At 35.9% G+C, this 27,514-nt stretch overlaps 1 protein-coding gene across 4 annotated transcripts in view; it reads left to right on the top strand.

The window, feature by feature from the left end:
- Nucleotides 1-26,291, top strand: part of ESF1 (ESF1 nucleolar pre-rRNA processing protein homolog) — a 63,365-nt gene extending 37,074 nt beyond the window's left edge. For 3 of the 4 annotated variants that reach the window (XM_011223997.3, XM_011223996.3, XM_034639767.1), the window contains 5 exons: nucleotides 9,990-10,111; nucleotides 13,907-13,994; nucleotides 21,329-21,411; nucleotides 24,591-24,737; nucleotides 25,449-25,742. In XM_011223997.3, the coding sequence (XP_011222299.1) occupies nucleotides 9,990-10,111; nucleotides 13,907-13,994; nucleotides 21,329-21,411; nucleotides 24,591-24,737; nucleotides 25,449-25,742 (734 nt within the window). Of the gene's footprint in view, nucleotides 1-9,989; nucleotides 10,112-13,906; nucleotides 13,995-21,328; nucleotides 21,412-24,590; nucleotides 24,738-25,448 lie in introns of all 4 variants that reach the window. The other variant, XM_034639768.1, reaches the window with a different exon arrangement.
- The last annotated feature ends 1,223 nt before the right edge of the window (nucleotides 26,292-27,514 follow it).

Below are 27,514 nucleotides of genomic sequence, written 5' to 3'. Positions count from 1 at the left end.
GCGGTTGAATGTCTGCCTTCGGCTCAGGGCGTGGTCCCGGCGTTATGGAATCGAGCCCCACATCAGGCTCCTCTGCTGTGAGCCTGCTTCTTCCTCTCCCACTCCCCCTGCTTGTGTTCCCTCTCTTGCTGGCTGTCTCTATCTCTGTCAAATAAATGAGTAAAATCTTTAAAAAAAATAATAATAATCAGATGGTGATTAAGGGCTATGGAAACAAAAGGATAAAGCCTGGATGAGGAGTAGGAAGTTCAGGGATGAGAGTAGGTAGCAATTTCAGTAGGTCAGGAAAGGCTTCATTGAAAAAGTGACATTTGCACAAAAACCTAATAGAAAGGGCACTACATACTAGTTATTATCTTGGGGAAGAGCATTTCAGGCAGAGGAAACAATAAATGCAAAAGCCCTGAGGGGGAGCATTTCTGATTTGTCCAAGAACATTTCAGAAGCAGCAGTGGCTGGAGCAGAATGAGCCAGGGAATGGACAGTAGTAGAAGACAAGGGAAGAGAGGTGACCAAATCTCAGAGGGTTTTGAGACCTCTGAATGGACTTTAGCTTTTACTCCAACTGAAATAGGAAGTGGAAGGATATGGCCTGACTTAAGTTAAAAGCTTGGTCAGGCATTTGCCTAATTACTAATGAGGAAGAACATTTTTACTTCCTCATCTGTGAAATGCCTCTTTAGTCTTTTGACCATTTTTATGTTATTCTTTGTTTTAGTGATTCATAGGAGTTCTTCATATATTTTGGACTTTTGTGTATCAGTCATATATTTTTCAAATATATTCTTTGTAATTTGTCTTTTTACTCTTTATGATATCATTTGAAGAACAGAAATTATATAGTCAACTTTATTAAACTTGTTCCTTTATTCTTTTGTACCTCTAGTTCATATAATTAAATTAATTCTAATCCTTGGATTAAGACACTCTCATCATTGGTCCAGCATGGCCCTTTTATTTATTTATTTTTAGTAATTAACAAGTGAACCCACTACAAAAGCTAGAACCATAGAATAGCTTACATTTATCCTTTTGATCTCCCTTACTTCTCCATGCCTGTTATAACCATCATTCAGATTTCAGCATTCAGTCTTTGGCTTTCCATTTTATATACTTTCATCTCATTTATAAGTATTCCTAAAAAGCCTGAGTGCATCAAAAGGAATGAGGTGTACTGATGTATGCTACAAAGTGGATGAACCTTGAAAATATGCTAAGTAAAAGAAGTCAATCACAAAAGACCACATATTTTATTTGAAATATCCGGAATAAGAAAATCTATAGAGAAAGGAAGTAGATTGTTGGTTGCAGGGGGGGAGAGAAGTAAGAATGTCTTTTTGAGGAAAAGTAGATGTTCTAAAATTGACTAGTGATGGTTGCACATACTTGTGAGTATATTAAAAACTATTAAATTATATCAGAGCTGTTAACTTTGTTAACATTGGGGGGAGTATTGGGGGTTTGTTTTAGAAACTTAAAAAATCTTTGGGGACTGATTTTTTTTTTCATGCAGCATTATATTGCTAAGATTTATCCATATTTTGTGTAACTGTAGCTCATTCATTTGAGTGTATATACCGCAGTTTGTATATCCATTCTGTTGGATATGCATTTGGGATGTTCTTTACTATGATGAATCATGTTTTTGGGAACATTTCTGTGCATCTTCTGGTAGGTATTTAAGTTTTTCTAGGTATTTCTCAACGAATGTAATTGCTGGATCGTTGGGTGTGTGAACGTTCAACTTTACAGATGAAATATTAAATTATTTTGTGTTGGTATTAGTTTACACTCCCACCAGCAGTGCTTGATTTGCACTTCTCTTCTCACTAATGTAATTGAATATTTTTTCATATGTATTGGCCATATGTTTCCTTCTCAGTGAAATACTCATAAATGTCTTTTGGCTATTTTTCTGTTATATTTGTGCTTTTTATGCTGACTTTTAGGAGTTCCTTATATATCTTTGATACTAGTCCTTTGTCTTTTATAGGATAGTAAATATCTTCTTCTATATGAAACTCTTCCCCACCCTAACCTTTCCCACAGACACTCTCTTGAAGGTTTATCTAATGAATAAAAGTTCTTGATTTTAATATTGTTAAAACAATCTTTCCTTTTATAATTAGTGATTTCTGTGTTTCATCTACAAAATGCTTTTCTATACAGATGAGACCGATATTCATCTTTATTTTCTACTACAGGTAGTTAGTTCTAGTGTGTTTGACATTGAAGTCCTTGATTCATGAGGAGTTGATTTTTTATACAATATGTTAGACATCCAATTTCATCATCTTCTACATGGAACTTTTTATCCTGTTCCATTTATTGAATAATCTCTCACTTCAATAATCTGACATGTCACCTCTGTTGTGTACCAAAGTTTCAAAACTGCATGGATCTGTTGCTTGGTTCTCTGTTTTATTAGTTAGTCTGTCTATCCCTGGACCTGTACCACACTTCTTAAGCTGGATAAAGAGCACTAATGACCATCATACATATCCCGCCCCCTCGCAGAACAATTGCTTGAGAGCTCTTTGAAGAAAACAAGCTCCAACAACAACAAACTACTTGCAAGTGCTGTAGTTTGCAATATCTTCAGGGGAGAGCCAGGTTTCAATTAGAGCAAGAGGATGAAGAAAATGTTCAGAGATACACTAATTGAGTGTTTACTGATAATGCACTGTGAATTCCAGAGAATTTAGTGGTAGAGAGTTGGAGGGGAAGAGAAATAGTGGCAGAAGAGTGGATGTATAGTTAACTTCTGAGAATGAAAACATGGGAGATTAGGGGGAACCTGATGATTAGGGGCTTTTTGTGGTGATCAAAATGAGTAGGGATAAAAGGCACAGAGATTATTTCTGGTGGGTGTAAGGCAGATTTTGGTGGTGAGGCTACGAGCGTTGAGGATTTAGGGAAGGAAAGGTATCTGGTGTTGCCATGGATGCACCAAGCTCATCACTGTCCTAACCCCTTTCTGGGGACAGGCAAATTTACTGTGAGCTCACGAGGGTCCCCCTTGACTCCTTTTGACAGTTACAAGTGAAGAAACAAGTGTAACTAAAGAACACACGTGCCTTGCTCCACAGTGCTGTTTTTTTGTCCCTGGCTTTTAAAATACTTCGATGTTCTAGAGTGTCATTACAGTTTATCTAGGTCATGCTTCTGCTTGGTAGCTTCAATCTTTTGTAGAGTTAATTATCTAGGTCATGCTTCTGCTTGGTAGCTTCAGTCTTGTGTAGAGTTAATTGGATACTCAGAGTCTTAAAGATTAGTATCTTTCATCAGTTCTGTAAACTTCTATTATTTTCTCTTAAAATATTGCCTTTTCCTCATGTTCTCTATATTTTCCTTCTGAAAATCCTATTTGATATGTGTGGTGCCTTCTCATTCTATATCTGATAACTCACCTGTTCCATACTTTTGAACCTATGTATCATGCTGGGTAATTTCTTCAATTTGTCTTTCAGTTCATTAACTTTTTCTCTACTTCTTACAGGCTGCTGTTGTTTTTGTTTTTTTTTTTTAAAGATTTTATTTATTTAGTTGACAGAGATAGAGACAGCCAGCGAGAGAGGGAACGCAAGCAGGGGGAGTGGGAGAGGAAGAAGCAGGCTCCCAGCAGAGGAGCCTGATGTGGGGCTCGATCCCATAGTGCCGGGATCACGTCCTGAGCTGAAGGCAGACGCTTAACGACTATGCCACTCAGGTGCCCCTACAGGCTGCTGTTTAACTTGGCTATTGACTTTATTATTTCAGTTATATGTTTTATTTGAGGAAGTTTTTTTTTTCTTTTCCAAATCTGTCTCATACTTTCGATGATCTTTTAATTTTCTCTCTCTTTTTTTTTAAATGTGCTGATTTTTTATTCTATATCTGATCATTCCAAAATCTGTAGTCTCTATAGGTCTGGCTTTTGTATTATTTTGTTTCTGCTTACTCTGGTTCATATTGAATTCTTTTTGTGATCTCATTGTTTTTGGATCTTTCTTTACCTATGGGAATTCTCAGAGGCCTGGGTCAAAAGTACTTCTTTAGAGAGTGCTTGAGAGAGTATTTGCCAGATTGCCTAAGGGCACTTCCAGTCCAAGACCAATTCAAACCAAATTTTTGGTTTGGGGTATTTGGGGCCACACAGATAGTGTGAATTCCAGCCACAAACCCATGAATTTGTGGGCTTGTGGTTATAAATTCTCTGGGGGGGAAACGTGTTTTTGCTTCCCTTGTTCTGCTCAAAGCCAAAGCCCAAAAAGGCATGTATCCTCTCAAGTTTTTGGAGGAAGGACAGCACCTCTGAAAGGCACCCTTAAGGATCCTGGCTTCATGGTAGTTGTCTCCAGTGTGACCTTCCACCATAATCAGGCTCCAAACTTGGTATCCTGCCGTCTTGGCTAGAAGCCCATTAAAACCCAAGATCCATGCTGGACACTACTGGAATAGGGTATGTCCCCAAGGGAGAGTCCTTGCTTCTGAGCTAGTTTGAGTTTTCTTATTGTGACTAGACTCCAAAAAATCCCCTTTGTTTCCTTACATCTTAGCCATTCACTTAAAAGTTTTATATTTACTTTCTACCTTGTCTGTAAACACTAACGTGTAAAAAATAACAGTAAAATAGGCGGTTTGTCATTCTTCTTTGCCATAAATTAAATAGCATAATGGCTTCACCAAACTCAGCCAGAATTTTACTCTGCTGTTATTAGGACAGCTTGTTATTGTGTACATTGTGATTACAAGCTATTTGAAAGGCAAAAAAAAAAAATTTACAAATACAGAAAACAATAGCTCCCTAATGAGGCCCAATTGTCTTGTATTTGAAGTCAGCTTTTTAAGAACGTTCAATTCTAAGAAGCAGGGACAGCTTGGTTCACAGTAAATTGAAAATACTTACAAATGGAAGGCATCATTCTAAGGAAGAGTAAAAGGAGATTTAGAAAAACTTAGAGTAGAGGGTCAAATTCAAGACAAATGCAAAACAGTTGCTACCCACTGAAATAGCTTTTAGATAATCAGCAACAGCAAAAAGCATTAACATTTATTCATTCAGTACATACTTTGGAGGTATCCTCTATGGATACCTCATTGAATGTTTTAGGAGATACCAAATTAAATGTTACGTGAGAAATTATTTCCAGTCTAAGTAGCTTACCTGTACTCTCTTATCATTATCATCTTTATTGTAGATGTCTGTGTTGTTTCCATATAGTAGGTATAACAGTATTCTAACAGTATTAAGTGAATAAAAAAAAGAGCATTTTTGGTTCTGGCTGGCTGGTAATTTCTACTGTTTACTATTGTTCCCCAAACTAGTCGTTATTTTACTTTTTTAGTTTCATGCATTGTTGCCCTCCCTTCGTAAGGTTGGCAACAGATTTGACTTGTTGATCCTTTCGTTTGTCAACAGGCTTTTATTAGGTATGTGTACTAGGCCCTCCACTAGCCAACAGGGTGACTTTCACTGGGACTGGTAGGGAGATAAGCTATGAATGGCCTCCACCCTCATGGAGCTTGCAAGCTAATAAAGGAGATATCCATTAATAATAATTTTTAAAACCACACAAAGTTACGAAGTTGCAACTGTGATAAATGGTACAGAATAAAGGAATATAGTACTGTAAGAATTGAAGAGAGAGGGACTTACAGAAGTTAAAATAAGAGATAATGAACCAAATTCTGAACATGTTCTAAACAATTTCTTGTTCTGAACAAGTCTTGAACCAAGTTCAAAACATTTCAAATCTTCATCTTTCTCATTATAAAGATTGATAGTTTGACTTAACCAATATGCTTTGAGGATATCCTAAGTACACAGTCACTTGATTACCATGGAGGAAAAAAATGCCACTGGTGAAGATCCCCATTACTCCTAGGGACCAAGTATTCCTGTGACCTCTATTATATAAGTTAAGTGTGTTCTTCCCTCTTCCCACACCATTGAGGATAATTGGCCAGTTTGAAGGCGTGCCTTTGATGTCAGTGTTCCTCAGGACATGGTTGGTGGTTTTCCTCTAAACCCTTATACCCAGAGTGAATTCCAAGCTGGGAGTTCCAGTGCAGTGGTGGTGGTTGTAGTAAGTTACATTTTAAAAGCTACTTTTGGAATTGAGTGTTACACTGTTTGATTTAAACATACAACCATAAATAAAGATAGAGCCATAAATGTTCATAAATATTCCCAATGGATCCTAAGCCCTCACTTAAAAAGAAGTGCCGGTTTCAGCTTATATCAGAAATCTTAAAACATGCATTTTGTTTTTATAAACAAAACCAACTGTAGTACCTAGTTGAGTTAATTGAAGTTATTCATGTCCTGCCTGTTGAAGACTTTTCAAATATTTCAAATGAGTAAGTTCAGGAGAAATGTGTACTTTTGTTTTATTGGATTTTGAAAGCATATTTAGAAGTATTTTTGTATGTATGCAAACTGCCAAAATAATTCTGAATGGATTGCACTTAAATTATTGTCATAATTGAGTCATCTGTATTCATGGTTGGCTTTGAAAGAGTTTTCTACCCCTTATTTGTAGGATAATTGATGTTATTTTTAACTAATTCGGCAGTCTTTGGCTATACACTTACAATTTTTAAAAACAAATTTGTGCAAAACTAAAAACAGTTATAATGAAGTTGTTTTTTAGTCACATAGTGGCTGCTCTCAAATGAGGCTGAAACTGTCTGAAGAATGTTCTTGTGCATATGCCAAGAGACTTCTGGGATGGACATATTTTTAAGAACCAGAACATAAACAACTGTGATCTGTGGCAAGAGATTTAAATGACCTCATGATGACAATGAGAACAAAGCATTTTTAAGTTATCATGATGTTGTGTTAATTCACTGCAATGTGTTTGTCATTCTACTTAATACACATTTGGTGTGTTTAAGTGAGAGCCAGGCAAAAAAATTACAGACTGTATTTAACTGAAGATAACATTTCTTTGTTGTTATAAACAGGCTAAATACCAAAAAAATATAAAGTATTTTCTGAGAATAATATTTCATGAATTATTCTAGAACTATAGGTCCTTACACACACACACACACACACACACACACACACACACACACCACTTTGGGATAAAGGCCATTTATATTTATATCCTAAAGATTTGATTCATTTTCTGTTGGAGAGAGTATGTTCCAAACTTGCAAGATCAAACAGTTGGCTTGAAATAAGAATTCTTCCTTCAAGACAGATCAATTAAGTGTTTATAAGTACTTACTATGTGTCTGGCACTATGTTAAATATTATGGAATACAAGAGAAGGTGACTTGTAGCTGCCTTTGGTTTAGTTGGGAGAAAACACTAACGTGAAAAAGACGTTATGTAATCAAGTACCAAATAAAACAACACATAACTTATGTGATGCAAATAATGAAATAGCCCTTCTTTTCAGAAATGACTTCTAATCGTTGTCTAGAACAGTGGTTCTCAACTAGGGGTGATTTTGTTCCCAAGAAGACATTTGACAATATCTGGAGACATTTTTTATTTTTATGACTGGGGCTATTGGCATCTAGTGGATAGTGCAGAGATACCGATAAGCTCCTCACAATGTACAGGATAATTCCTTACAACAGAGAATTATCTGGTCCAAAATGACAACAGTGCTGATATGAGGAACCCTGCTGTAGAACCTACAAATGTCAGTGCTTCTAAGTTTTGAAGTTATGGGAGCTTGCCTCGCATCTTCATGTAGCCCTCTGCTGCCCCTGTAAATGTTCTTTGCCTGAGACCCTTAGATCCTTACACAGAAATGAGCATTGAGTATCCATAAGCCCCTGAACGCTGTCTGCAAGTTTTCCCAGTACAGTGTTTTCAGGACGAGATTCTGTATCTTTTATCAAATTCTCAAGGTATCCATGTTCCCAAAAAAGATTAAGACCCTACATGTGAAGTAGAAAGTAACTAAGACACATCAAAGCAATGTCCTAGTCACCTAAAAGAGACAATGATACAGAACTTTCCTTAGCATCGTAGTAAGTTTCAAGGATCAAAATTAAACAGAGAATACTCATTGGTGAAAAAGAAAATATCTAAATATATTAATTCAGTATTTTGGAGTAATAAAATCTTTCTTAATGTTTGAGGAAATTATACTAGAATACCTTAAAGATTATTTAAACATCATATCTAATAATACAGTACTGTGCATGTAGAATTAGACTGGACTGATTGTATGCTAACCCACAGGCATAATATATAAACCTATTATTTTGTGATTTAAAATCAACTTCTTTTGTCAGGATTTGCTGCTTTCTCCCAAGTGAGGATCCCAGTTTACATTTCCTAAATGCTGTATATCTGTTGATTCAGTCAAAGATCTGGACATCATTTATACAGTTCACATTTCTCTTAAAAACAGTTTAGTAAAGAGAATTGTATTTTCCTCATAAGAAACATCTTTGAATTGAGAGTTGTGTTTCTGATTTAGCACTCAGTAAATCCAAGATCTTACCAGTACATCATAAAAACAAATCTACATAACCTTGAGTATGCAGATAATTTGATCCTTTTCTAAGTGATAGAAATTTGAAGATTAAGTCTTGGCTTAAAAGCCAAGGAAGGGACCTTAGAGATCATCTGTTCCAGCTGTTTCAGCCTGTTCTTTAAGGCACAAGACCCAAAACACTACTTCTAGTTGTTATATATTTGGATTTCTACCAAATATTTTCTTTGAGGGAAAAAAAAGGTGTATGTGGGTGGAAGGGTTGCATGCTTCTGATCTAGACCAGCCTCCTTTTGCAGATAAGGAACCTGAGGCCCAAAGCTTTTGACTTTATTCATTCACTTTATACATTTCTTTATTCTGGGTCAAACCAGCATTTTAGATGTATCTGGTCATAGTATAGAGGATAACCAGGCAATTATATCGTGTGTCTTCCTCTCTGCGTGTTCTTCAGCAAGTTGCTGAATGCTCTTAGTCTCAGTATATTCATCAGGAAAAAAAGGAATTGTTATATCTTTAGGATTGTTTTCACCTTAAAATTTAGATTGTATCTTGGAAGATGATCTGGATTGACCATGTCTCTCTTAAAAAACATTTTGAATCATCCCCTTAAGTATTGTTTTTCTGAAATGAATACGTATTGTGTGATATAATGAAGCTGCTTCCTCCCCAAACCGAACTGTGATGTCCAAAAAATACTACAAAATAAAACAAACATCTTTATTATCAAAGGTAACAACACAATAATCACATTTCCTTTACTTTGGCAGTAGTGAGGGTCTTCAAGGACTGGTAAGGTCAGCCTCAGGGCTTTTCTTTCTCACTCTCATTTAGTCCAGTTATTACATAAGCCACCTAGAAACACAAATTAGGAACTGTAGAATATAAGAAATAAGGACCTTTAAAGATGGAAGTAAATAACACTGAAAGAGGTAAACCATACAAAGTGGATTCTGCACTTGGTGGTCCTTTTGATCATAAGGATGTATCTCACAGAGTACTTGAGGAGAGATTATAAGAATTCTTTCTCCTGGGGTATTTCAACAAGGATTACCTTACTAATCAATTTTTGTTGGTCACCTATAGTTTACAGGGAATGCAGTCTTTTATTTGGGCAACAGAAGCAATTAGAGATAATTATGTAAAAGACCGCTTATCTATTTGCTATCAAAAATGAATTAGTAGTCATATCCTGAGAAGATTTTGTTCCAGGATTTTTCTTAGAGTCTCAAAGCAATTAAATATAGAGAAATGAAATTTGAACCTAAATAAAAGATTTTTCTTCAGTGTCCCAACTATATATCAAGTTGCTGGGTTTGTTTATTTTGGTTTGGTTAAGTTTATTATTGTTTTTTATTAGGAAATAGCTTTGATATGAGTTGATCCTATATTACTCTGATTTTGGAGTATTGCACAATTTAGTGTTGCATTTTATTTTGTTACTCTGGTAAATATATGTAAATTACCTTGTTTGGTAAATTACATTTTTAATGAATGAAGATATAATATTTTAAACTGAACTCTATTTGTGTTTTTTCTTAGGTCTAAAAGAAAGTGCAGAAGAGATGGTCAAAAACAAATTGGAAGGAAAAGATAAATTGACCCCTTGGGAACAATTTTTAGAAAAGAAGAAAGAGAAAAAAAGACTAAAGAAGAAACAAAAGGTATCAATGAAATTTTGAGCAAATATTTATTGAACAACAGTGATGTATCAGAAGGTACCAGGTGCTTTGCATCCATTATCTCATAATGTAACCATTCAGTAGAATAGGCCTTGTTATCATCACAATTTTAAAAAAAGGAAAAGGAAAACCCAGTAGCTTAAGTGTTTTCTGCAAAGCGATGTAATGAGGTACAAATCCTAATAAAAGCCCAGAACCACTTTAACTACAGTGCTCTGGTATTTTACCTTTATATTCCACCTAAGTGAAATACATAGTTTAGTTGATACCTGAATATAAAACAGTTCAATTCTATTTGTGTTTTTGAGGAAGAAAAGTGCATACAGATTTTTTTACTTGAGGATATATACATACAGAATTTTTTTTAAGATTTATTTATTTATTTTAGAGAGAGAGCACAAGCTGGAGGGGCAGAGGGAGAGGGGAGAGAGTCTTTTTTTTCTTTTTTTTTTTTTTTTTTAAGATTTTATTTATTCGACAGAGATAGAGATAGCCAGCGAGAGAGGGAACACAAGCAGGGGGAGAGGGAGAGGAAGAAGCAGGCTCACAGCAGAGGAGCCTGACGTGGGGCTCGATCCCGTAACGCCGGGATCACGCCCTGAGCCAAAGGCAGACGCTTAACCGCTGTGCCACCCAGGCGCCCCGAGAGGGGAGAGAGTCTTAAGCAGACTCTGCGCTAAGCGCGGAGCCCAGTGTAAGGCTCGAGCTCATATCCCTGAGTTCACGATCTGAGCCAAAACCCAAGAGTCACACACTTAACCAACTGCGCCACCCAGGCGCCCCTACATACAGAAATTTTTGACATAGTGAAATTTTTTCTCCACATTTCTCAACCTGAATTTTTCACATTTCAGTATTGTCATATGGATATATTGACATCTGTCATTAAATCCCTTTAACGAAGGGTATTTCCTCTGTGCTATTATGTTGTCTTAAAAATCTGATTTAACTCCCATTATTTGAGGAAAACATCTTTTCCACAGTCGGAGTCCTTAGAAATAGCAGAGACCACTTAATGGTTTTTGCCACTAAAAATACCCTAACTTATCACTGAAATGCAGCATTCTAGCAGTACAGTTATTGCCTTAAGATAGTATCAGTAATCACAGAATTTTGCATTTTGAGTAATCTTAAATGATTTGATTTAGTCCAATCTTGATGCTTTATAGTTGTAGGAAAAGAACTGTTTTATCTCTGGCTCCACAGCTTGTTAATGACCAGGCTGAGACCAGAATCCAGATCTCTCACTCCAGTGTCCTTTTTACTGTATGGTATTGTTTCTCTCTGTCCTACAGAGGCTGGTGCTTATGGTACAGCTGTGACTTTCAGTGCTTATAAAGATAGAGGACTGCAAAATTGAATGATGCACTGGAGGGATTTTTAATACTCTTCTATTTTAGTCAGTGTTTCTGGAAATAGATAATAAAATGAGAATAGAGCGTAAGAGCCCTGTCCCCATTGATAGGCTGCCTCTCTTCTTCCTTAGAACTTCTTTTAAAACTAAGTAGGCAGTAAAATATCTTCTAAATGGAATAATTTCACGAGTTATTAAGCCATCAGTTTATTGTAAATCTTACAAGTGGGTCCTTTTTGGGTCAATAAAATATCTTCTAAATGGAATAATTTCACGAGTTATTAAGCCATCAGTTTATTGTAAATCTTACAAGTGGGTCCTTTTTGGGTCAATAAAATATCTTCTAAATGGAATAATTTCACGAGTTATTAAGCCATCAGTTTATTGTAAATCTTACAAGTGGGTCCTTTTTGGGTCAATAAAATATCTTCTAAATGGAATAATTTCACGAGTTATTAAGCCATCAGTTTATTGTAAATCTTACAAGTGGGTCCTTTTTGGGTCAATAAAATATCTTCTAAATGGAATAATTTCACGAGTTATTAAGCCATCAGTTTATTGTAAATCTTACAAGTGGGTCCTTTTTGGGTCAATAAAATATCTTCTAAATGGAATAATTTCACGAGTTATTAAGCCATCAGTTTATTGTAAATCTTACAAGTGGGTCCTTTTTGGGTCAATTAAAATATCTTCTAAATGGAATAATTTCACGAGTTATTAAGCCATCAGTTTATTGTAAATCTTACAAGTGGGTCCTTTTTGGGTCAATAAAGCCATCAGTTTATTATAAATCTTACAAGTGGGTCCTTTTTGTTTCTGAGTTCTTTAGCAGCTCCTCTTTCTGATTTTCATTTGCTGGGCACATCGAGCCTGTGCTTTTACTCTTTCATTTCACTGGGCTAAGACAACTCGTTTTATTACTGCCATTAAAATACATCTGTTGAAAGCCAGTCTGCTCTAGACCCAGTGCTCTGTGCTGAATCGGTACAGGATTCCAGCAGATCCCTTCCATCCACAGTTGTTCATATAGAGAAGAGTTTTAAGAATTTCCTTCATGTTAAAAATATTTTTCCCCTTTTCCTCTGTGTGACTTCAATTTTGAAATTGAGAAATTATTACTAAAGAAATGAATACATGTTTATGTGTCATAGTTGATATAGCTATAGTTTAGATCTAAAAGCAGTTAAAGAATTATGTGAATAGATATGTAGTTAGATATGTAGGTGTTCCATAATCTTTGTTAGAAACATATTATTACTGAATCTACTGTAAGAGTTCAGTGAAAAATTTTTAGAATCTCTTGTTTGTAAAAGGATATTAATATCGGGGCACATAGGTGGTGCAGTCGGTTAAGCATCTGACTCTTGGTTTCAGCTCAGGTCATGACCTCAGGGTCGTGAACGAGTCCTGCATCGGTCTCCTTTGCTCATTGCCGAGTCTGCTTGAGATTCCCTCTGCCTCTCCCTCTTGTGTTCGTTCACTCTCTCTCTCTCTCTCTCAAATAAATAAATCTTAAAAGGGATATTAATTTCAAAATGAACAGTCTTTAGGGCTTGGTGGGTCTTCAGCATGCAGGGTGATGTTTAACATTATGCACTCTAAATGTTTTTGTTACAGTGACTCATTTTTTAGATTCCTGGGAATAAAACTCAATCTGGTTAGTCTGATCTTAATTCATATGTTCTATTTATTTTATAGGCTTGATTTTTAATTTAATATTCTAATTTAGTAGACTGTTCAAATTCAATTAGGAAAAATTTAACCAGCAGTCCTTAAAAATTGCCAAAGGGTTTTTGGGGTGGATTACAGATAAAACAAGATAATTATTGAAACTGGGTGATAAGAACTGGAGCTTCATTAAGCTCTTCTTACTGCTTTTTATATGTTTTAATTTTCATAATAAAAAAATCACTTTCTTTAACCAGCAAATAAATTGTTTTAAGCAGTAACCAATGTACTACTTCAAAGTATTGATAGTCGCTGTGATTTCTCAGTTTTGTGAGAGAAAAGGCCACCTCTTTTCACTGTCAGCCACATAAAAGTGTTCTTCTCTTTTGAATGTCTGTATCATTTCATTTTTGCCCCTTCTAGCACTTCCTGTCTTGAACTACTGTTACAGATATATGTGTCTGTTTATGTGTCTAGCTTTTTTAGTAGATTGTGAAATTTTTAAAGACAGAAACCATATATCTGATAGCTTTCGTTTTTCCAAAAACCCTACATAGTTTTCTGTATTTATTAAATATTCCATAAATATTTGTTGAACAAACAAAAGATAACTCAGATGGGAGTTACTTTACAAACCAATCCATTTTAAAAACTGGTTCAATCCTAGATTGAACTATTTGATTTAAAGGAAATGATAGGATTTTCTTTCATGGTCTTTGTAATAAACTTAATATATTTTTATATTCAACTTTAAGGCTCTTGCTGAAGAGGCCAGTGAAGATGAACTTCCTTCTGACGTTGACTTGAATGACCCATACTTTGCCGAAGAAATTACAAAAATAGGTAAGCCAGCCCATATTTGAGTTTTTAATTGGAATTTTTTTTTTAAACAGGTGACATGGGTAGAAACAATATAAACTACTCATTCTCTTAAAACTCCTAGAATTTGTGTGGCTCTTTTAGTGGCTTTTTAGTTTTGTCCAATGGGGTATAAACGTCTCTCAGGTTAAAAAGGGTCAGCATGCCCCCTGTACATACAAGGAGTAATTTCATTAAAAGGCTTTTGGTGATGTGATTGACTTAATGGTTTACCAGGAATTCCTTTCTCAGAAATACCCTTGTAGAAGGATTGATGAGAGAAAAAAGAAGTCGGCTTCTTGTGTGCTTTCACTGCTTTTTTATGATGCATCTACTCCAGGTCTTTGCAAAGGCTATGAGAAAGTGAAAGTGAAATAAATTTGTTTATGTTCATCTGGATGTGTGTATAAAGTTCTTTTAATTTTTACACGGTGTTATATAACATATAAAAACTTCTCTGCTCAAATATACAAAAACATCTATGTTCCATTTTATCCATTTTACATTTACCCTGCTTCATCACTGTAGATGAAAGCCAGCTTCCTCCCTTTTTTCCTTGGATCCCTGAACTATCTGGCATTCAATTTCCTATATCCAAGGAGCTTTGTTACCATTGCGCATGCACTGCTCATTCTTTCCTGAATGCTTTCATTCTTACCTTTTTGGTATGTGTAAATGTGTGTGGTAAGGTTCAGGCCGTACTTAGGCAAGTCAGTGCAGAGACTACTGTTAAGCATTTTCCATTTGTTCTCATGCATTTTGCCTTTCCCTGAATACCACACACATGAACTCCGAAAGACTTGCTCCTGGAGCAACTCCAAGCTGGCATTGTAAAGAGAAGGATTTTATGAAATTTCCCTGCTGCTTGTCCCTTGTGACTAGTGGGCCAGAATAATTCTCAACAGGAAAGTCAAAATTGGTCAAAATTATTTCCTGGTTGTTACAGCCTTTTAGCACTGACATTTTATTGATGAAAAGGAGATCAAGATGAATAAAGTCTATTATAGGATGTCAGATTCTTAGGAATTGGAAAGGGAAATGGAAACTTAGCATATTCTGCTTTTTATCATGCCTGAGCGGTCATTTCTAGAAGATGACGGATTTTAGCCTTATCCTCTGATTTCAGGGAACCAAATTTATAATGGAGAAATGCAAAGCATTATAGTTCCCTTGTTCTCATTCCAAAGTGCTTCATTTGGCATGTACAGTCTGGTCAGATTGTAGAACTCAGGGTAGGAGTCAAAGTTAAAAATGTTTTGATGGGTTGGGGTAGCTTGTTTCCTGGAATCAGCACATTTAAATTGTGAATAAGTTTTCTCGAAAGGTAGTAGGAGAAGTTCCAAGGGAAGGTGTAGATAAAATTTGTTTGCTTTAATATACTTTTTGATTCCAGAGTGTATTCTAGGAGTAATTATTTGTATCGGCTGAAGTTGTTTCTTTAAAGGAAAAAGAAAAAAAGAAGGACTGAGATTTTTTTAATGTAAAATTTAGGGCCAAAAAATAGTATCTTGCCATATTTGTTTATTCATTCAATCAGTATTACCTACTAGGTGCTGGACACTCTGCTAGGCTAAAGATAGAGCAGTAACAATACAAGCAAGATTATGTTTTTTGATTAGTCTGTGGTATTAGGGAAGACATGCTAAACAGGTAAATAAGAATGTTGTAAGAATAATGTCAGTGTTTTAAGGTAATATAGAGGATATAACTGAGAGGAAGAAGAGTAGCTTACTTTAGACATATAAGGTAGGCAAAAAAGACTTTTCTGAGGTGATGACATTTGGCTAAGACCTGTAGAATGAGGAGTCCTGCATAAAGAACATTGCAAACAAGGGGTAAGTAGGTAGAAAGCTGTGAGGTGAGAAAGAATTGTCGTGTTGGAGAAATTGAAAGACCTCAATGTGGCTGGAGCATGGTCAGAGGAGTTTGGTATGAGGCCAGGCTGGGACGCAGGATCGACCCTGCAGGGTCTTGTGTCATGGCAACACATTTGGATTTTACTCTCCTGGCGGTGGGAAGCCACTGAAGGGTCTTAAAGCAGGAACATGACCTGATCTGGTGTGTATTCTGATTCCTGTGAAGAGCACAGAGTAAGCATTGGTGAGAGCTGGGAGACCAGGCTTTACAAGAGATGATGGTTGGTTTAGATAGCATGCCAATAATGGAATTGGAAGGAGAAAAGTAAATGGAATTCTAGATATATTTTGGACGTAGACTTGCTGACTTACTTGAATAAGGAAGAAATTTAGCATAACTCTAGATTTTTGGTTTGAGTCTCTGGAAGAATATTCTTCCATTTACTGAGTTAGGAAGGAATGTAGGAACAATAGGTTTGGGTGGGAAGTAAGGTCAATAGGTCCATTTTGGGTATAATCACTCTGAGATGTTGGAGGTATTAGATTATATTTATAAAGGAGTCTGGGCAATCAGCTAAGAAGTCAATGCAGATATAAACTTAGGAATTAATAGCATATAAATAGTATTTTAAACCATGGAACTGGAGGTGAAAAGCACCGATAAGGAAGGAGGATGCAGGATTGGACTCTGAGGTTGGGTAAAGCCTACACAAGGTCTATTACTCTGTCATACTGGCATAGGTATTACTTGGAAGGTAGTGGAAACGTTGGAGAAACTGAGAAGGAGCAGTTGTGGAATAGGAAGAAAAGCATTAGTGTTTGGAAGGGTGTGTAGTTCAAGCCCCACAGTTGAGCAGGACAGAGACATTTTAAGCCAGATGGACTTGGATACATTTATAACACCTTTGCCCTTGGCAATCCCGTAGAGCTTAATTTACATGCTCTTCAAACTATGGAGAAATTGAGTTCATTAATTAATGCCAGACCTGGTGTTTGGCTTGGGTTAGGAGCCAGTGTGAGTACTAGAAATCTTTTCTCATTTTTCCTTCTATTTTCCCCCTACACTACAAACTTGCTATAATTTTTTTCTATTTTTTTCTAAACTGCAAACTTGATTATCAAATGAGAGTTTCAAAAATATAATGTATTTCTAGAATGAGATAAAAGTTATTTTTTTCTTACAAATGAAATACAGTTGACCCTTGAACAATATGGGTATGAACTGCACTATGAACCATGAATCCACTTTTACGTGGATTTTTTTTATGATAAATACAGTACAGTACTGTAAATGTATTTTCTCTTATATTTTTTAATATTTTCTTTTTCTAGCTTACTTTATCGTAAAAATATATAATACAAACAAATATACAAAATATATATGAATCAACTCTGTATGTTATTAAGGCTTCAGGTCAACAGTAGGCTATTAGTAGTTATTTTTGGAGGAGTCAAAAGGTATATGTGGATTCTTAACTGTGGGGGGGGGGTCAGTGCCCCTAACTTCTGTGTTGTTCAAAGGTCAACTGTATTGGAAAATTTTGTTTATTGCTGTCTGATCACATAAATTCCTTGTAAGGTTTTGTTTTTGAAGAAATAGGAGTAAAATAAAGTATATCACATGTAAATATACCCTATTAAAATGTATCCTTTGTCTTGACAAGTTTAGATATTTGATAAACTACCATGAAAATCTAATGATATGCTACACATACTTGATTCACTCAATCAGTATGTTGAGTGCATATATCATACTGCTTGTATATGTTGGTTTATGATTTAAAGATGCTTTTATATGTATTCTGTCCTCTAAACTTCAGCCCACTTTATAGATGAGTAAATTGGAGCTCAAAAATCATAGCTGAATTGCACAAGGGCCAGTGGTAGTTGGTAGAATCTGAGTCTTAATGGACTCCCTTTACTTTTTGTAACCCTCAAAGTATGTTGTAAAGACTAAAGCCAGAGCCTGGACCCGTGTGTATTAGAGGTAGACATGGGGAATTGCTGGATTTTCAAGCAAAGCCAGAATGCTCAGGTCCAGAGGATGATTAACAGACTGTATCTAATAATGGGCACTGGAACTTGCTACAAAAACAGTGAATTGCAAAGGGGCTTGCAAGTACACTCCCGTCTGGTCAGTACTGAGACCGCATTTGCCCTCCAGTGAATTCTTTTAACTATTCTCGTAAGAAGTGCTCACTAAACCCTTTGGAGGAAGTTTTTTATGAGAACACATCTCAGACATTACAAGTAATGGAAAATGGAATTTCATTTACAGATACTCCTTTTACAGGTCAACTTTTTGTAGCACATCTTTTTCCATACATGTATTCTGTTAGATTTTTTGCTTAAAGAGATAGTAGCCTTGGTAAGCATTTGTAGATTTATTTATTTAATCCATAACCTCTGATCTAAAGGGTTTGTAGATTTATTTATTTAACCCATAACCTCTGATCTAGAATCTCTCTTAGTATTCAGTGTGTTAGAATCATCCGTTTGTACTTTTCACAGCGGTCCCCGGACACATGGTTTCTTACTTGCCAAAAGATTTACTGAAAAATAAAGAGAACATTTCAGAACAGGGACTTTCATTTCCCTAAAGATAAATTTACTCTTTATCTAACTTAAGTCTGATAACTTTACAAAGAGAAAAAAGAAATGCTTTTAAAAAAAAATTAAGATGTGCCCTCTTAATATGATCTTGTTAACAGTGCAGAAAAGATCTCTACACATTATTTATCTTCCAGCTTAACAGTTTGGGCCAGGACAGTAAATTCTTTGTGAGCAAAGAAATGTTCATCATCTTAAAATTGGATATCATTTTTAGCCCTGACCATTTTGGAGATTCTTTTTTTCCTCCTTTGCTACAGTCTTTCTTTCAAGTTTATTTTTATGGCTTTTCACCAGGTGGTTATAAAATCCGGAACAGTTCATTGTGGGTTCTTTGAAATTATTTCCCACAGCTGTATATGAAGATCTTTATCTCCTTTATGTATTAATCATATACAGCCTGGTTTTTTTCCTGCCACAGAACGATCTTCTGCATATGTCACTTGTCCGTTCGCTTCAAAAGGAGTCTTGCCTTGAGAACATAGGAGCAGAAGTAAACTTAGGGTGTAGAAGTCAGACCCTAAGAAAGTGGAACCTTGATGATATTATATATAAATATACACATATTTTAAAGTAGAGAAAAAGTTATAATCTGAAAGTCGATACATTTCCTGAAAAACATTTGAGATAGGGACAATAAAGCCTTTCACTTTAGGAAAAAGGGCTGTCTACGAATATTTCTTCCTGGAAGTGTAGACAAATGCCTTGGTAACACTGAGCGCTTTTATGCTAGCATTTTCTTTCCGCTGGGAATGGCTGCAAAAGTACAGCAGGGGCTTAATGCTCACGGAGCAGTTTCTAAAGCCTCTCTCAACTTTAAGGCTTCGTTTTTCCCTGTTACCCCTCATTAGCTGCAGTTATTCAACCATTATATGCTTTGTGATTTTTTTTATTATGTCACAATAAAATGTATTTTAAACAGAAAGAGTTGTTACAAGGAGAATGACATTCGTTAATAAAGAAGTGTTGTTTAGTGATTAACAGTACAGAGCCCAGGGGCGCCTGGCTGGCTCTGTCGTTAAGTATCTGCCTTTGGTTCAGGTCATGATCCCAGGGTCCTGGGATCAAGCACCACATTGGGCTCCCTGCTCAAGAGGAAGCCTGCTTCTCTCTCTCTCCCACTCCCCCTGCTTGTGTTCCCTCTCTCACTGTCTCTTCCTCTGTCAAATAAATAAATAAAATCTTTAAAAAACAAACAGTAGCAAGCCTGAGCTGGACTGGTTGGGTTTGAATCGTGGTTCCTTCACTTACTAAACTTCAGAGAATTACTTAATCTCTCTGTGCTTCAGTTTCCTCATCAACAGAATGAAGATTATAACAAGTAATGGAATCTACCTCATAGATCGTTGTGAGGACTGTATTAGTTAATATATGTAAAGTGAGTAGAACGGTAGTACTGACTGATACACAGTAAGTGCTATGTAAGCATTAATCATTATTACCTTAAAGACTGTTGGTTTCTCTGTGTCGGAAGGGCAGAGCACAGCTTAGTCAAAGAAGACAGCGTTCAGTAGAGAAGATTGTCATTGTGTAATAATATTCTAGAGTATCATGACATCAGAACATGTCTTTGTAGATTCTGAAACTTCTTACTCATTAAACTAGTCTTTCATACTTTAGCACCTTGATACCAATTCCCTTTGCGCCCCTCCCACTCCAACAGACACAAAAAAAGAAGAAAAAATAAGGCATCAGCATGATCACCAAGGAACCCAGGAACATCTTATGTGTAGTAATAGCAAACACTTTATAGCACCATGTGTCAGGCATTAACTGAGCCCTTTGCATTTACCAATTTATTGAGTCCTAGTAGGTGCTACTATTACAGTCCCCATTTTACAGATGAGGGCATAAGCCCAGACGGCCACAGCGTAAGGTGGTACAGCTAGAATTTAAATCCAGGTCAACTGCTTCAGGTTCAAGTGCCCTTACCTGCTGTACATGACTACCTCTCATTCAGGATGAGAACATGTCTTCTAACATCTTGTGGTCTCGAGAAGTCCCTGAGTCCCTGGAAATAAAGCAGTGTTACCAGTCAGGAGCCACTTTTACCATAAGTAGTTTTGCTTAATAATAGGGCTAGAAAGTTAACGGAAGATCAGTTTTGTCTTTAGAGAAGGAAAAGTTGTTTTTACTAAACTTTTACTGTGAAAATCTCACTGTAAAGACGAATTTTTCATTTTCCAGGTGACTTTTTTATATACGGAATTTTTAGAGTTTATATATTAAAATCACTTTTTTTTCTTTGTGATTTCTTCTCTTCTTATGCTTAGAAAATATTTCTTCTATTTAAGGTCAGGTAACTAGTCTTCTGGATTTCTCATAGTGTTTTTTTTTTCTTCATGTTTAACTCTTTAATCCATTTGCATTTTATTTTCCTGTACATTTTGAGGTGAGGCTATAACTCGATTTTTTCCCCCAGAATAAAGCAGATTTCCCAGCACCAGTTATTGAATAATCCCTTCTTTTTTCCAGTGATGTATGATAGTGCATTTTATTACACACGAAGCCATATTGTTCTATTGTATGAATGGATGTTGAATTTTATCCGGTGCATATTCTATATCTATTCAGATGATCTCATGGTTTTTCTTTTTTAATTAATGGTGTAATTATACATTACTTTCAGAAGAAATTCCGTCTTTATAATATTTAGTCAATGCATCCAGATGTTTTTATTTCATTCATACCCATAGTTATCTCCAGTGACATTTTTTTTAACTTTTTTTAGTTTCTATTCATTTATTGATAAGATTATTCCTAGATATCTTGCATTTTTGTTTCTAGTGTAAATAGAATGTCACGGATAGTCTTGTAATTTTTTCACCCTTCTTTGTTGGTTTGTTGTGCCAGGTATAAAAGAAAAGAAAAAATCAATGAAATCTACAAAAGATGACACATCTCCAGTGGAAGATGCTGAAATAGAAAGACAAAAGGTAAAACATGATCATTGCTACATTCCTACTGGATAATTGATATGTACGATTTAAATGAGGTTGTCTACATGAGTTTCTAGTGTCCCTAATAAAAAATAACTGATTTTAGCAATGAAATTTATAAATAAATTATAAAACACATAATTAAATATTTTAACAAAGTAGTTTTTTTTTTAAAGATTTACTTTTTTATTTGAGAGAGAGTTAGAGAGAGAGGGAGCATGGAGAGGAGGGGCAGAGGAAGAGAATCTCAGGCAGACTCCCTCCTGAGCAGGGAGCCCACTGTGGGGCTTGATCTCACAACCTGAGATCATGACCTGAACTGAAATCAGGTTGAATGCTTAACCAACTGAGCCACCCAGGTGCTCCTAGAGGTGTAGTTTTTATCAGACATTTTTCCAGCTAATACAAAATTGAAATTTTATCTCAAACCCAAGTCATGTCCCTTTTTGATTTAGAGGAAAATAAGACAGTATTAAAAATTTTTACTATAAATAAGACCAAAAAAATGCTACTATTAAAAGCTTGAAATAATATTGCCATAAGTTTAATTTTTTTGACTTTTTAAATTTAAATTCAATTAATTAACATATAGTATATTATTAGTTTCAAAGGTGGAGTTTAGTGATACATCGTTTGCATATAACACCCAATGCTCATCACAGCACGTGCCCTCCTTAATGCCCATCACCCAGTTACTCCATCCTCCCACCCACCTCTCCTCCAGCAACCCTCAGTTTGTTTCCTATAGTTAAGAGTCTCTTACGGTTTGTCTCCCTCTCTGATTTCATCTTATTTTTCCCTCTTTTCCCCTATGATCCTCTGTTTCATTTCTTAAATTCTACGTATGAGTGAAATCTCATGATAATTGTTTTTCTCTGATTGACTTATTTTGCTTAGCATAATACTTTCTAGTTTCATCCACTTTGTTGCAAATGGTAAGATTTCTTTCTTTCTTTCTTTCTTTTTTTTTTTTGATGGCTGACTAGTATTCCATGTGTATATACGCCACATCTTCTTTATCCATTTATCTGTCAATGGACATCTGGGCTCTTTCCTTATTTTGGCTGTTGTGGACATTGCTGCTGTAAACATTGGGGTGCAGGTACCCCTTCCGATCACTGTGTTTGTATCCTTTGGATAAATACCTAGCAGTGCAATTGCTGGGTCATAGGGTAGCTCTATTTTTAACTTTCTGAGGAACCTCCATACTATTTTCCAGAGTGTCTGTACCAGCTTGCATTCCCACCAGCAGTGTAAGAGGGTTCCCCTTTCTCCGTGTCCTCACAACATCTGCTGTTTCCTGACATGTTAATTTTAGCCATTCTGACTGGTGTGAGGTGGTATCTCATTGTGTTTTTGATTTGTATTTCCCTGATGCTGAGTGATGTTGAGGAGCTTGGGACTTTAAGATAAAAAGCTTTTGCACAAAAAAGGAAACAGTCGACAACACCAAAAGACAGCCTACTGAATGGGAGAAGATATTTGCAAATGTCTTATCAGATAAAGGGCTAGTATCCAGAATCTATGAAGAACTTACCAAACTCAATACCCAAAAAACAAATAATCCAGTCAAGAAATGGGCAGAAGACATGAACAGACATTTCTCCAAAGAAGACATCCAAATGGCCAACAGACACATGAAAATACTGCCATAAGTTTTAATTCAACCTGAATCTGTCCTATAATTCAGACTTTGTTTTTGTGTTGTCACGTGCTAATTTCTCTTATTATTGCAAACAACATAAAGGTACAAAATTAAAGTCTTTCTTGGAAATGCAGTGACCTTTATGTTTCACTGACTCCAAAGATCCATGGCACAGATTAATATGTATTTTTGCTGAGGCAGGAGTTGGAGTCAATAACGTCTCCATGACCAGTGTTCATGTCACTGCCTAGGAGTGAGCCTAACTGGTCTCCTAAACTGCATGGTGGTAATGCATCTTTTCTATCCTCCATTTATTGCACATACAGTAATACTCATAGAGTAAAGGAGTGCAAAGAAAATCTTTCTTTTGTGGAAAATGGCCCTACAAAGAAAGCCAACTGCCGGTGCCAGTGATGGAAGTGAAAGGAAATCAAAGCAATCTAGAGATGCCTGGGTGGCTCAGTCGGTTAAGCATCTGCCTTCAGCTCAGGTCAATAATCCCAGGGATCGAGTCCCACATTGGGCTCCCTGCCCAGCTGGGAGTCTGCTTCTCCCTCTGCCTGCCACTCCCCCTGCATGTGTATGCGCGCGCGCTCTCTCTCTCTCTCTCTGACAAATAAATAAATCTTAAAAAAAATAATGTAATCTAAAGTGGTAGTATAGAAATCTTCACCAAGGTTTGGCAGTATACTCTGTATTTTCTCTAGTATACATGGTTGTTTACTTAGTTCCTCAAGGTTCATGTTTAAATCCATGGTTGGAAGAAAATTCCACTGTTGAGTGGAAACACATATTTCAGAAGCAAATATTAAGATCCTGCCTTCATAGAAATGTGTCAGTTTTGAAAAAGTAAAGGCAAAAAAAAGCAAAAGAAGAAAAATTCCTTGCTGCTAAAGCACATGTTTGGAAAGCATAGGCTGTTTCACGAAATACTACACGTTTACTAGATGCAGTGTCATTGCTTGAAAAGACCAAAGTGAGTGAAAATGAGAAATTGTTATTTGGGGGTTTGAGGACTCTTTCCTATAGCCTGTTAACCAGTTACATGAAGTGAAATGTGGTCTGGGTTTTGGGTTTTTTTTTTAAGATTTTATTTATTTGACAGAGAACAAGCAGGGGGATCAGCAGGCAGAGGGAGAGGGAGAGGGAGAAGCAGGCTCCCCACTGAGCAGAGAGCCCAACACGGGGCTAGATCCCAGGACTCTGGGATCATGACCTGAGCCGAAGGAAGACACTTACCTGACTGAGCCACCCAGGCCCCCCTGTGGTCTGGTTTTTAAATACAAACTTTCACTCTTCTCCTGCTCTTGGTAATGTTGCTTCTAAAAATTTTATCTTACTGCTCTCCAAAGATCTCTGGGTTTCTTTATGAGTTTTGGTAATCCACAATCAATTTATGGATGACAGATGTCATCCCAGAGCATTAGCGACTGGGTTCTCCTTTCCTAGAGGGAATATCTGTGCCCCGTACTTCTGCTTGGGGGAAAAAAGCACTGTTGTATATTTGATCTTTTTTTTTCTCTCTCCACAGGCTGAAATGGCTTTGCTCATGATGGATGAGGAGGAAGAGAATAAGAAACACTTCGATTACAACAAGATTGTAGAGCACCAGAATCTGAGCAAAAAGAAGAAAAAACAGCTTATGAAAAAGAAGGAATTATTAGAGGATGACTTTGAGGTAACCAGGGACATCTCTTAAAGCTGGTGTTGAATTTAAAGTTGGCTCTGGAGATGAGCATTGAGCACAGCCAGAGTTAGCCTGAAATGTCTTAGGAAGGGCCCATAGTGGAGCCAAAGCTGCCATCTTTTAGTCCAAAGTAGCCAGTTTATCCCAGGGTGGATCAAATCACTGTTTAGGTGAGCACCATGTGAAGTATTGGCTTGTCTTTTGGTTGCACCAAAGCTGTGGCTTTGCTTTTTTTTTTCTTTTTCTTTTTTTTAATACCTAGCTTTTAGTGTTAGGATCTCATGATGGGAAAGATATGCATACTCAAGCTTGACTGAGAGCAGGTTCATGTCACACACTCACTGTGTCCAGTAGCCACTGCAGTAGGCCATGCTTTTTTTATTGCTATGTCTCTTTGTTTCCGTCCCTCCCTCTTTTTCCTCTTTTTGTTAATAAGAACCTATTCCTAATGGCCATTCACTCCTATGTGCGAGTTTGAGCCTGTACAAAAAAATCTGCAGACTGCTGTCAGCACCTACTTAACGACTTCTGAGAGTAGGCCTTAAAACTCCATTGAAAATCTGTGGGAAAACAATTTTCTAATGAATCAATACAAAACACTCATATTTGTATTTTATATAATCAACAGCTCACTTTCAAAACTCTGCCCCATTTCTGGGCCTTTTGATTTACTAATTATTTGTTTTCCTTTTGGATTTGCAGGTAAATGTTAAGGATGCACGGTTTCAGGCAATGTATACCTCCCACTTGTTCAATTTGGATCCTTCAGATCCTAATTTCAAGAAAACAAAAGCTATGGAAAAAATCCTTGAGGAGAAAGCCCGGCAGAGAGAACAAAAAGAGCAAGAACTTACTCAGACAATAAAGAAAAAAGAGAGTGAAATTCAAAAGGAATCACAGAAGAGATCCATTGATCCTGCCTTGTCAATGTTGATTAAATCTGTAAAAAATAAAACAGAGCAGTTTCAAGCAAGGAAAAAACAAAAAGTCAAATAGCTGTATGTTGTTTCTTTTTGGATTGAGAATGTGTTCTCCTAAAGTATAATGAAGTGAAAGAGGGAATATTTATTGGGAACAAAGCTATCTTTCAAGAATATGAATAAAATCTTATTCTGACCATTGTAAAATTTCTCCCCCTAGATAACAATTTAACCTAATTGTGGATTGACAGATTTGTTCTGTGTATTTCCACAGATTAATCATAATTAATTAAATTGAAATCTAGGATTTATTTAATTTTTGTATTTTATGAAATTCAACCATTCTAGTAGAAACTTAGCCTAATTTTTAAAAAAATTGTTTACAATTCTATGTAAAAAAAATAGAGCAGTGCTCAGTTCTTAAGTCTGAGTAAGAGTTAAAATTTGAAAATATGTATATGCTATACATTAATTTCTCTGGAAATGGGGAGATTTAGGTATCTATGTAAATAATTTATTTTTCTAGCCATAATGGATAGACACCAATAACTTTCTTTATTGTTTGCTATGTTTATTATAGTTTATGAAATTAATTTGTAAATAAAAGTGTAAAATATTTTTATTATTTTGTGTAGGACTGATTTATTTCATTTTATGCACCTTAAATAGGCCACTCTCTGAAAAAATACCTGAAAAGTGACTAAGAGGACAATTCTGTGAAGAGGCAGTTTCAGGTTTGCATTGCTCATAATTGTATTTGAAATGTTCATGAGCTCTGCAATGATTTTTCTATTTGTAGTAACAGAAAATTCTGTCTGCCCTTCAGATTTTTGGAATGCTTAGAAGGGTGGATATGCTGCTATAGAGTTTAAGGAATCTTAATTCCTTTTAAAATTAAAGTATCTTTAAGGCCTTAATACTCCTGGATCTCATTTGGTCTGTTTTGTAAACTATTAACCATTTAGAGAAGAGAGTTAGGTGTGCTATATAAATAAATGAAAATAAAACCCAAAATGGTCACTTGGAACAAGTGATAAATATGGTAGCTTCTGAAAAGGCAGTAGGAATTTAGCCAGGTTCGTGGTTAATAGTAAAGACATTTTTGGTATAAAAATTCAAGCCTACTAATGTAGTATGTGTTTTCAAGAATAAAAGGATGTAAAACTCAGAGATATGAAGATAATAAGGGTGTATAAACAGTCTCTGAAAGTAGAAAAAAAATAAATTGCTTATTGTAACAGAGAAAAATGCAGAATATTGTGCAGGAAATTGTGGGGTGGTTTTCTTTTTCCATTAAGCACTGGCATTGTTAGGTAATTCAGCCAAGTAGAGCAGTGTTCCTGTTGATCCATCCGTGAACTTCCCAGTATTTACTCATCATTGAAAAAACCATGAATCTTAATATGTTAATGAATACAGTATATAAACAGTTTTATAATTACTCATTTCATGTATGCAAGGAAAAAAACTTGTTTCCTTTAAGCTGTTTAATCATAATGTAGGGATTACTCAGAGTTTGATTTTAAGATTCCTGTGAAACTTAGCCCTTTGGTTTTTGGTTTGGTTTGGTTTGTTTTTTTGTTTTTGAGTTCTATGTTTTAAAGTCACTTTTTAATTATAAACCTCGTTTTACTTGTCAGGCATGTAATTGCTTATAACAAATAAATTGAGCTTGTAAATTTTGCATAGCCCTGGCTCCTTTTCTCAAAGAGTTGATATTTTATTAGGTAGAAAAAAAATAGCACAGCGTTAAATAAACATTCCACACAAAGAGTGTTAAGATCTCAATAAATAATTGCTGGTAGTAAAACTCAGGATACAAAATGGCCGCTGTCAAAATTCAGCATT

This window comes from Ailuropoda melanoleuca, chromosome 13 (assembly GCF_002007445.2).
Source record: "Ailuropoda melanoleuca isolate Jingjing chromosome 13, ASM200744v2, whole genome shotgun sequence".
Classification (NCBI taxonomy): domain Eukaryota; kingdom Metazoa; phylum Chordata; class Mammalia; order Carnivora; family Ursidae; genus Ailuropoda; species Ailuropoda melanoleuca.
This window is presented reverse-complemented; position numbering and strand designations above follow the sequence as displayed.